Here is an 11,880-nt window from a genome sequence, read left to right on the forward strand (position 1 = left end):
CTGGGTGCATAAACTCGACTTAAACTCGACTTTTTGAATCCCAGTTTCTGTGTCAATATATTCACGAAACCTCAACTGCACAAAAATGCATTTTCAAGTGAGAATATAATAATATTTGATGATTTTTAAAAAGAATTGATATGTAAGAAATTTTATTTTGGAGTAAATTGATGTTTTCATTAGAATCAATGTCAGTAAATTCTTGATTTTTTGATAAATAGAAGTTCCACTTAGACAGTCTTGTAACAGGTATCATGGTAAGTTAATACAGTATAACACATACTGAATATATAATTGTTAAAGATGTGTGCTGTATGTATGTGTGAGTGTTAATTTAGATTATTACAGATGGAGGAGAATTTGTGAAGAAGAATACTGGATTGGATTGGTGATATCACCCACATATCATCCAAATATCAGCATCATATCATCCATATATCACCCACATATCATCCAGATATCATCCATATATCACCAACATATTGTCCAAATATTACCCAGTCAATAATTTTTACAACCCCCCAACTTGATGAAAAGTCGAGTTTTAACCCAGATATGGCACAACTATTGCAGAAAAAAACTCCACTTTAAAATATGATTAAAACTCTACTTCTCATCATCCAGATATTACCCAAAAATCATTCAAATATCATCCAGAAATCATCCAGAAATCATCCAAAAATCATCAAGAAATCATCCAGTCGACATCGATTTTTACAACCCCCCAACTTAGTGAAAAGTTGAGTTTTCATCCAGATATGGCACGACTATTGCAGATGAAAACTCCACTTTTAAACTTGATTAGAACTCCACTTCTGGAAGACAAAAGTCGAGTTTTAATCGATTTTAACTCGAGTTTTTGTTTGCTGGTTGTTGTCACAGTCTTCTCCCAACCACTCCACCAACCTAAATATATATTATTTCTTTTTTCATTGTTTTTGAAAATAAAGGAGAGAATATATTCTATGGGTTGTTTTCTAAAGAAGGCTAATCATTGTTAAACCATTTGACAGTACATGGATTTATAAGATACCATGGTTAAATCGTTGCATGATCCAAACTGGTACAAGGATTTACAATCTATTGCAATTATACTGTAAATGCATTTACTCTTACTAGCAGGTCTATAAGCTACTTGGTATTTAGCCAACCCAATGCGTTTTTGAACTAAATCTAGGCTGGCTGGATCAATGTGAACAATGAACTTCTTTTTTAGGTTCATTTTTAAACATTCAAATTTGAAGTATCAAAATTCTAAATTCTGTGAGTTGAGTTTTATAGGGAAAGTATACTTTTCTGACAAATCTGTTTTCCCCGGATTATTTTTTTTTATAAAACTGTGTCATGCCATTTTTAAGACTTTGGAGAATTTCCCCAGTTTTGTTTCCTCAGCAAAAACTTTCATTTCTGAGCTTTAATATTTAAATAGTTTTAAACTTGGTCAGTCAACCCTAGCTCTACCATGCATATTGTTGTAGGTTTAACCCTGTACATATGTTTAGGTGTACAGGTTAATGGAATGATGAACAGGATGTACATCAAGACTGATAATATATCACAAAGTACTTGGAAGGAATCCATGGTTCTTCAACAACAAACTCCATCATGTATGACATGTTCTATGTTATGCAATCAAGCTGATTGATGAGACTTATGGATTTAGAGGAAATCTGTTTTGGAAGATTACTGAAGATAATGGCTTTACACCTCAATATCCTAAACTAATTTCTACTACATGGATTGGTCTACCTTCTTCTGGGATAGATGCATCATATACCAAGGATGGTGTAACCTACTTCTTCAAGGGTTCCCAGCTGTATGCTTATTCACAGACTTATACAATGATGGCTGGATACCCTATCAACATTTCGGACAGATTCCATGGACTTGTTGACAACATAGATGCTGCTGCAAATATTGACATTAGACTTTATATATTTAAGGGGAATCAGTACTGGATGTATAAATATGAAGATATAGATTCTCCTGGATACCCTGCACCTATCGCTGGAAACTGGATTGGAGTAGATGTAGCTTCTGTTGACGCACTTATCAGGGTTGGAGGAGACATTATCTTCTTTACTCCAGGACTTGTTTACAAGTTTAATATTGCTGCTGATAGAGGATATCCGCAAGATGTGGCAAACTCATGGCTCAAAACAGTCTAAAAAATCAAAAAAAGTAAATCCGATCTTGGACTCTTTTTCAGATTTTTGGCGAATTTTCATGGATTTTTTTGTTCTTTTATTTTTTGAAGATATAACTGCAAATACCTTTTTTAACCCAACTGTTACACAGATAAAGCAAAATATGAATTAGAATCCATAGAAAAATGTGAATGTTAGTTAAACCACTTCTATATAAACAAAATAAAACATAAACATTTTAAACTTTGTGTGCTGGATTGTCCCCCCCCCCACGATCCTTTCTTCTTCTTTTCCTCTCTATTCTTCAAAACCTTTTCCTCAATCTACTTTAGTTCTAAATTGTTTTTGTTTTATTTGGGTTTATTTTAATTAAACATGTATGTATCGCTGCAGAAGGGCCTCTCATTCAAAACAACCAACAATGGCCCTGGCTAAATTAAAATGTAAAAATTGTGCAATTGAAATTGCTTTTAATTAAATATTTAGTCAAATATATATCTATCTATCTATCTATCTATCTATTGTGTGTCCTTGTCAGTTTAACTAAGTCTATGTGGTTCAAATACTTCTCGCTGATCATAAAAATCGGTCTTAGTAAAAGATTTAATTCACTAAACATATATAATCAGATTTATTTCATGTTCATTAGAATAAATAAATAAATAAATAAATAAGGATATATATAAATATATATAAGTTAAAAAAACAATACATAATGGGAAGTTCTCAGAGTTTTATATATTGGTTGTTATAGAGTTAATCAATTACAGAAGCCCACCTCAAATTAAATATTGAAACCAATGCAATGTTTCATTTTCAATTTTAAAATCGACCTTCAATTCTTATACAATTTATACAATGTTATATTTGATTAATAGCAATGAAAATAGCTTAAAATCAACTTTTTTCACATTTTTGTTTCATAAATTACTTTTTTACGTATACTTCCTTGGTATGTTTTGTATAGAAGTATGTATGTAACTTTTTTGTGCATACTTACAGGGCCACTTTAGGTTTCTGCATTAAATTGAGTATTTTGATAGTTTACTACATGATAAAGCACAGAAATAAGCCTACAAGGAACCCTAAATGTAAGAAAACGGACTAAATAAATTCCGTTCAATCGTCTCATCTTTTGTGGGTAACCCTGTATGTTCGCTAGTCACAAAATTCATTGTAACCCTCCAAGAATTACTAGAGTTGCAGGGTTTATGCTGGTTGCGGATTTTATTAAATTTTACGAACTTAGTTAATAAAAACAAAAACCAACAAGAAAATAACTTAGCATATTGTTTTATGCATCGAAATATAACACGTTTGTAAATGAATTGGGTAATTCTTAACTTCTTAATTTAATAATCTTACACTTTGTCTTCATTGATTAATTAAATATACTAAATTATAGAATTTTATTATTCAATTAATAATATTATTTCAAACAAATATCACACTTCATTTTTCCAGACTTCTCATTTCTTGAGATTAAACTTGTTGGTTGAAACTCTTCTCTGCTTATCTGCGCACTTGAACACCCAATCAGGGTTTAGGAATACAACAGCTGGGTTCACTCTCTCCCCCTCTCTATACACCATATTCAGAGTTTTTGTTTTATTTTAGGGGTATACATTTAGTCAAATGATTATCCCCCCCCTTTGAAAATAATGTTTGCGCGGAGCACTTGATATTCTCTAATCGCTACATTGGGAAAAAGAAATACAGTTTTGGCATAAAAGTATTGTTATTCAAACTTTAGAGGGGTCAATTAAAGGTAAAAAAAATTGCCAATACAGGATTCTTTAAGTTGTTTTTAGTCGGGACTTTAAAATTGTAATGTTTAAATTTTGTATTGTCTTTAGTTTTGAAATTTCAACATTTAAATTTAAGAATATTGAACTTTAGAGTCAGTCCAAAATTTGAAATTATAGATTACTAGCTGAAAGGCCCGTTGTTGCCTTTGGAAAAAAATTGAAAAAAATAAAATCGAATTTTGAAAAAAAAAATTTGAAATTATAGATTACTAGCTGAAAGGCCCGTTGCTGCCTTTGGAAAAAAATTGAAAAAAATAAAATCGAATTTTGAAAAAAAAAATTTGAAAAAAAATTCGATTTTTTCTAGCCTATAACACCCACTGGCCACCCATGAGTGTCCACAAAAAATTTAAAATACACAACATATATATTTACGAATGTCTTGTTTTATTTTATAGACGGGATAAAAATTATAAATTAAATTGATCTTTCAGCATTCTTATTAAATCATACCAGGAAACGTTTTTTATTTTTTAAAGAAAACATTTTACCAGAGAAGCATTTTGGTAAGGAAATATGTTTTGCAAGAACTTCACAAAAACTTTGTTATTTTAGAATTTTTCGATTTTCTTTTTTAAATGTTTTTTTTTTCAGAATATCCCTGATATCTGCTGCAGTAACTGCTTTTGAGATTATGACTCCAACACTGAGAAAAAATTCAAATAAATTTTTTATGAATTACTTTTCAAAAGAGTTTTAGTTGATTTGATTATTTGTGTGAAAGCACATGATTTTAAATTTAAATAATGAATTTAAATGTTATGATGGAAACAAATCTCAAGCAAAAATAATTGTCTTAAAGATTTAATTGCTTAGCTTTATATCATTTAACAAATTATTTTTGATTTCACATTAATAGTGTTGGTTATATTTTCTAAAAATGTGTAGTTGAAACAATGCAGTCAACTTTAACACTAATTTGATTAGTAATCTTGTGTTTTAATTTATTTTTAAGATTCCTTGTATTATTATACATAGAAATGCTTCCTCCGTGTGCTACTATGTACCGTTCTACAATATCGTTTATTGATTCAAGAAAACTTCTAAGAAAATAAAAATTTGATATTTTATTGATGTAAAATGTTGAAAGTTTTCTTTACTTGTGAAGTACAGTTAGAATTTCTGACCAATGAGAAATCGGTTTAATTAATTTTAAGTATAAAGAGAATTTAACTCATTTTCTCCATCTAGAAGAATTGTCGGCGGAATTTTAGTGACCGATTCACAATGGTCCCCTTTAACCCTTTATTAGATTGAAAGGGAGGAAAACACCGTCGTTTTGTTGTCTTGAAAATGTAATAAATCTCTTTAATTTATTTTCTCTCACCGCAGTTAAACAATCAATTAACAGAGATAAATCATACCTTTTTTACCCAGAAAAAGGGTTTAAACAGAATTGTTTTGATTACCTCTAATTGGAGGATCCTTTGAAATTACGCAAAAAAACCCTTTAAAACCTTTAAATCTGTGTTGATTTTGAAATTAAGTTTTAAATAATTAAATTAATTTGAAGATTCTAAACAATATTCCTAACAAAGCTGTCTCCTCGGCATTTAATCCTTTTAACATAAAAACATCTTCCTAAAACAAATAAAGATTAAAACAATAATGCTTGCTTATCATACTTCATATTTTGTGGTACATCCTGTATTTTTAAAATATTTACCTTAAAGAAATCCTTTATAGTGTCTAAAGGTAAACTATCCGCCAGCTTTCGTAATTCTAAACAAACCAAGTTCTTAACATATTCCTTCATATTTTTTGTTCATCTAAACGTTCTGTCTTTCATGCAAAAGTTATTTGTTTTATTAGCGTAATCATTGATCAATAAGTAAAAAAATGGCCTAAGTTGTTTTTGACTTTTCCGATCTCAATTATAAGAACAGTTCCTTTCAGATTATCCTCGTCAATATCGGTATCTGCGTCATAAGCGTCATCTGAATCTTCTGCGTCAGTCTCAGCATCGTACGCATCTGAATTCTCCTCTTTCTCAACTTTGGAACTAAAAATGAAAAAACCACCTGATCTTTAATCTATATGTATAAAGAATATAGAGAATTTTCAATCAAAGAGGCTATCGCAGATTTAAGTTAATATTTTAACCTCTATAACACATAAAGATTGAGATATATTTGTTTTACATTCTGAAAGTGGATAAATAAATCAACCTAGGGTTTCAAAAATCTATAATGACTGAGTTTGAGCACAAAGTCTACGTTCAAAATCGTCTATATGGGTAGATACGTTTTGAGAATTGTTTACTGTAACAATTCTGTAGTAAACTAATTGGATGTTTAGGAACATTTTTCTCAAAAGAAATTTATCAATAAATCAATGTTAGAATCAATTATTTCGTTTTCAGCATTATGTTGAACTTCTTATTTTCTATGAATTTGTTCGCAGATTTCTTAAAACTCTTCAAATGTCGTATTTTCAGTAAAAATTCCAGAAAATCTGCAGCAAATCTTTGTGAATAATGAGAGATCACAGAAACTAATAATTGAATAAAATTACTTACTTTTCAATGATAAAGTTAATTTTAATTTTCTCAACCTGTTCCTAAGCAACTAATTAGCCTATTGTAGCATTTTTGTTACATTTTTTGTCATTGTTATTTAATAATTAAAGAAAAAACGATTCTCACACCACCATTAGCTTGTCCAGAAGAAATCAAATCAAATTAAATCAAAATTAAATTTGCAAATGAGAGTTAAAAATAGTTAAAATTCTTAAAATTCTTCTTGATGTAAATAAATTTCACAAATTTTACCTTTTGCTCTTTCCTATTCTCAACAATCAACTTTCTGAAAATTTATTGTTCAAGTTATTTTTTGTTCTTCTACTTTTTATGTTTCTTTCAATTTGTTTTTCTTTAGAAGATTATTTCTAAGAAAAGAATTTTTAATAAAAGTAATTTAAAAATATACCGGAAAATACTATAGGATCATAAATTGGTTTAATAGTTTTTTTAACACATTTTACAATAACATACATTGTCAGTGGTGACACAAAAGATTCAAGACTCATATAATATCAAAGATGATTTTAAGAAAATAAATCATGTGGCAATGAATTCAAATCAAGTAGCAGTAAGAATTATGAAAAAAATTATGTGGCAATGAAATAGATTAGGTGCCTATGTAAATAATCATCTGGCAATTAAATTTATTATTTGGCTAATAAATAGTTTAAATGGCAATCAAAAATAAATCAATTAACAAAAAAAATATGTGATAACAAAATAAGTTTATCTATAAAACCCATAAAAAGTGTAAATGGGGCTTTCACAAACAAATTGATCAGATTAAAATTTGCTTTTTTATTTCTTAAAAGTTAATCTTCTTATTTTTTTACACCTTTCTAAGTTTTACTTTTACCTTTTCTCCTTTGACTCTCTCTCTTTCGGGGTTTCTTCTTTTTTTAAATCATGATTATCAGGAATATCATCATTATCATTCAAATCACCATCATCGTCCTCATCTTCATCATCATCTTCTCTCTCCATGTTTTCTCTTTGTATTCTCTCAATTTCATCATCTGTATCCTCATCCTCAGCAAACCTTCTACAAACATATTCAGAGCTTTACATTTTGAAAACTCTTTAAAACTAAAAGAATAATTTTTATTTTAACTTCATCCGAGGGCGAAACTTATTGATAGATATCCGGCTAAACCTAAGATTGCCAAGATAAGCCAGATAATATCAAACCATTTGCAAAAACTTCCAATTGCTTGACCTCGATATCATTATCAACTGTAGGCACTTTTAATTTGAGGGTCAATTCTAAATCTCATATTTCAGTTTTTTATCCCCTCATCAAAGCTCATTTTTAAACATCTGACTAGGTACAATTACCATGCGGGAAATCGAATCAAGATAAAAAATTAATTTGCAGATTAACAAAAGATGGAGATCACGAATTGATCTCAATATTTACAATACAAAAGTTCCAAGCTTGGATGAATTATTAATCATTAATACTCCGCTAAGTTAATCAAAGCAAGATTTGATTGTAAAAGAGAATTTGAATAATTATCTTACCGTCTCTGATCTGCTGTAGTTGATGAACTTGAGGGCTGAGCTGAAGATTGAGCTGTTGTTTGGTTGCCTGTAGGTTCACTTCTCCCTTCATATATCTCTTCATCACTCTCATCAACAGAATCTCTGAAAACAAATGTTGAGATTAAAACAAAACTAGTTTTATAAAATATTAAAAATGTTTAAGATCTGATCTCCAGTCTGACAAAGATTAAAACAGTAAAAATAAAATACTTAATTGCAAAATCAACCAATCCTTAACAGTAATTTTTTTTTTTTAAATATGTGGAAACCTGGACTTGCCCATTTCGGTAGCAAATACTAATATCGTCATTTATTATTTTCTTATAATTAATATTGTTTAGCTATTTAATTAGTTGTAATACCTAGTTAAAGCGTAGAATTTAGAATTTAATTTCATTCTTTTACTGAAGCAATCCTCTATCCAATCCTGTAATATTTTAACATTAAAAGAATAAACTAAACCTAACTATTTTCTTAAAAAATTTAAATTTGATAAGATCTTATTTTACTACAGTTTAACCCAGAACTTCAGAAACATCAAAAGAATTTATAAAATGTCGTCTTGACCATTTTCAAATGGTTTCCCAGCAATAAAAAAAAAACAGCCATGAAATATGCGGGAACAGTTATAAAGAGCTACATATAATTATTTCATCAAAAACAAAGTCTGCAGCATTCCATTATCAGTAGGTTTAGAAAAGGACATTTTATAAATTCTTTCAGTGTCTCCAAAGTTCTGGGTTAAACTGTATTTAATGGTTAAAAAAACAGGAATTTTTGGATTAAAGCAAATATTCAAAATCTTGAGATAAAAATACAAATTTAAATTTTTCATTAAAACTCGTATTCTACCTTCTTCACAATTTTTCCTTTCCCTTTGACTTGATTGTACTTTGGTGTGTTGGAAAATGCGCAAACCAGATGTGTACATGTTCCATCCCAGTCTCCCCTGTACAGATTGTACATAAAACCAGGGTTTAAAGGGACTGTAAGCGTAATTTAAAACCTTAGTCTAATCAAAAATGTGGAAGATAACGGTTTTTTTTTGACTGGATAAGTGTTTGTTGATATAATCTCCACATTGTTTCTTATAAGTAAGTCACTTTCAATAAAATCAGAAAATAAATAAAAATCTTGAAAGCAAATAAAACTAACCAACCTGTACTTGGCGCCCATTTTTAGCGCTTTCCCACGAATCTCTCCTCTTCGAACAATCAAATATTTTAGTAAAAAAATTTAGGTATTTGTTATTTTCTTAACAAGGCAAAGTTAAATACTTAGTTTGTTGAATTGATTGATTGAAAGGACCTGAGAGGATTCTGAAATCCTGAGATAGTGAAGACGACTCCATCAAGAAGTTTGTTAAACGGGGCAAACTTCCGTTTTTTGGCCGTAGATGGAGTCACGGCATTCTTTCTTTCCATTTCTCTTTCCTGATCCTTCTTTTCACGATTGCGCTTCTCGTTTGATCTTTCTTTCTCTTTTCTTAGTCTCTCTCTTTGTTCTAATTTCTTTGCTTTCTCCCCTTTTTCCTTCTTTTCCATCTTTTCCTTTTTATCTTCTTCATCATCAGATTCTTCTCCTGGAAGAAGATTTCTTCTCGGCAAATCTTCCTTTATTCTCTTCTTCACTTCATGTTTTCTTGTCTTCTCTTCTTCTCTCCATACTCTTTTCTCACCTCTCTCCTTCACCTTCTCCCTCTCTTCTTTCTTACTCAGATCTTCTTTTTTAGCTTGTTCCAAAACCATCGAAGCTACGATTTAAGTTTAGTTTGGGTTGAATATATATAAAAATAAAGAAAAATAAATGAATACCTAGAGTTTTATCTGATCTCAATTCTGCAGCAACACTCCCACTTTCCTCTCCTTGAAAACATTTAAAAAAAATTTATCCTTTTTATTTCATCAAAGTTTTCCCTGACATTCGGGTAAGAAACATTAATAGGACAATTCAAAAGTAGAACAATTCATAGCAGGGTTTAATCGTTTCCTGCTGTTTTTCTGTCCAACAAGTATTTTTGTGAAAATTCTCCGTTTTTTTCTTTCTATGAAGTTTTTGTCTAGTCCATAAAATATACGATCTTTAAAGTTTGAATCCACTTAATCAGATCAGAACAAGAAAGTCTTTGTCAATACTTTAGTTTGGATTAAAATTTAGTTATTATTAAATCTGCATAAAAAACGCCTTAATTTCTATATTTCTATTATCTTATATATGTCATCTATGAATCTTAACTAATTATCACAATCCAACAAGTAAACTCAGTCGGTTGCCTTAAATATATTCAATTCACTATAAATAAACAATTAAAAAAATGTGTATCAAAGCATTTATTAAGAAAGTATGAAAACTAATCTAACTTGATGATGCAGAAAATCCAGCCCCATTTCTTGCAATTTAAAGCTGACTGTAATTATATCATTATTTTCCCACATTTTTCCTTTCTTTTGAGAAAAACATTTCCTTCACATTTTATGGACAAAAATTGAATTTTCGGCTAAAAGGTAAAAAATACCTGAGTTTACAAGTCTTTTATTAAAATACGTCCCAGCAGCTAAATCATCCTTATCGTCAAGTTTGATCTTAAATGCGCCGAGTTTCATCTCTTTGGATTTATGGTCCGGGGGCGCGGGCGCATCAGAAACACCTGTTACTGCGATAAAGCTAAAAACAAAATTATTAAGGTTGAAAAGCAAAAAAAATAAACATGGAAACTAAGTGACGACTCTAAGATCGTCAAATTGTTTAGAATTATCATTGTAACACCTTATTAAAAACACTTACACTTAATTACGTGAATGATTAAAGGGTGTATGATGTGTATAATATTTCTGAAAGATGAACAATGAAAAGGGGAAATTTAAAATTGGCTGTGGGTACAGGAGACTTATTACGTTAAGTATACAGTATGTCATCCAATCATATAAAATTCAACTCAAAACTCCAACAGAGGAAACATTCTAATTTACATAGAAAATTTTCAAAACGTCACTCAATTCCCATAACTATTGGGACATACTGCAGAAGAATTTTGATAACCCAGCAACAAGTGTGATTATGCTTTTGAAAAATGCGTATTGCGTACTGTCGTAAGTTTACCTGATCCCGTATTGCGTATGTTTATTAAATGGTTGCGTACAGATCACTTTAATAATATTCCATTTCTCAGTGACAACTGCCTGGTTCAATTTATCCCTAGAAACAATTCATTCACAAGACTAATCCAAGTTTATGAAATTTAAGAACCAGTATTGAGGTTTCATTGGCTTATCAGCTTGGTACGGATATGCTTGTTGGACAGTGGGTAACAAAGCAGAAATATCTAGGATACGTTTCCCATGGGGTTTTAAACATCCGATAAAAATTTAAAATAAAAACGCATAAATAATCAATTATTATTAATCTGAATTAAGATTCGTCCTATAATCTGTAGTTTTCTTTAACCCCCAAAAACTGAAGGGGGAAAGATGGGGGAACCTTTCACCGTCAAGTCACCATAATACTTAATTTTTTTCGATTTTCATCATGATAATTGTTTTTCATAAAAAAATGATTGGAAAACAAAAAAGTACCTGGCAAACATTCTAACTCTGGTCGTGTTGGATTCAGTTCTGTAATTTATTAGCTCATTGTGTCATCTTGTGGATACAGGGGTATCCATAATCTTGTGGATACAGGGGTATCCATAATCTTGTGGATACAGGGGTATCCATAATCTTGTGGATACAGGGGTATCCATAATCTTGTGGATACAAGGGTATCTATAATCTTGTGGATACAGGGGAATCAATAATCTTGTGGATACAGAGGTATCCATAATCTTGTGGATACAAGGGTATCTATAATCTTGTGGATACAGGGG

The 11,880-nt window shown here is 30.2% G+C and overlaps 1 protein-coding gene across 2 annotated transcripts in view; it reads right to left on the reverse strand.

Annotated features, from left to right (window-relative positions):
* LOC111709305 (DNA repair protein XRCC1) overlaps positions 1-11,880 on the reverse strand; it is a 34,992-nt gene that overhangs the window by 18,096 nt on the left and 5,016 nt on the right. The window contains exons 6-16 of one of the 2 annotated variants that reach the window (XM_023482936.1): positions 11,591-11,632; positions 11,118-11,213; positions 10,534-10,682; positions 9,833-9,883; positions 9,327-9,771; positions 9,178-9,222; positions 8,871-8,967; positions 8,381-8,445; positions 7,998-8,120; positions 7,333-7,518; positions 6,726-6,759 (exon numbers count right to left, since the gene is read on the reverse strand). In XM_023482936.1, the coding sequence (XP_023338704.1) occupies positions 6,726-6,759; positions 7,333-7,518; positions 7,998-8,120; positions 8,381-8,445; positions 8,871-8,967; positions 9,178-9,222; positions 9,327-9,771; positions 9,833-9,883; positions 10,534-10,682; positions 11,118-11,213; positions 11,591-11,632 (1,333 nt within the window). The remainder of the gene's footprint in view (positions 1-6,725; positions 6,760-7,332; positions 7,519-7,997; positions 8,121-8,380; positions 8,446-8,870; positions 8,968-9,177; positions 9,223-9,326; positions 9,772-9,832; positions 9,884-10,533; positions 10,683-11,117; positions 11,214-11,590; positions 11,633-11,880) is intronic. The other variant, XM_023482935.1, reaches the window with a different exon arrangement.

This window comes from Eurytemora carolleeae, unplaced genomic scaffold (genome assembly GCF_000591075.1).
Source record: "Eurytemora carolleeae unplaced genomic scaffold, Eaff_2.0 scaffold315, whole genome shotgun sequence".
NCBI lineage: Eukaryota > Metazoa > Arthropoda > Copepoda > Calanoida > Temoridae > Eurytemora > Eurytemora carolleeae.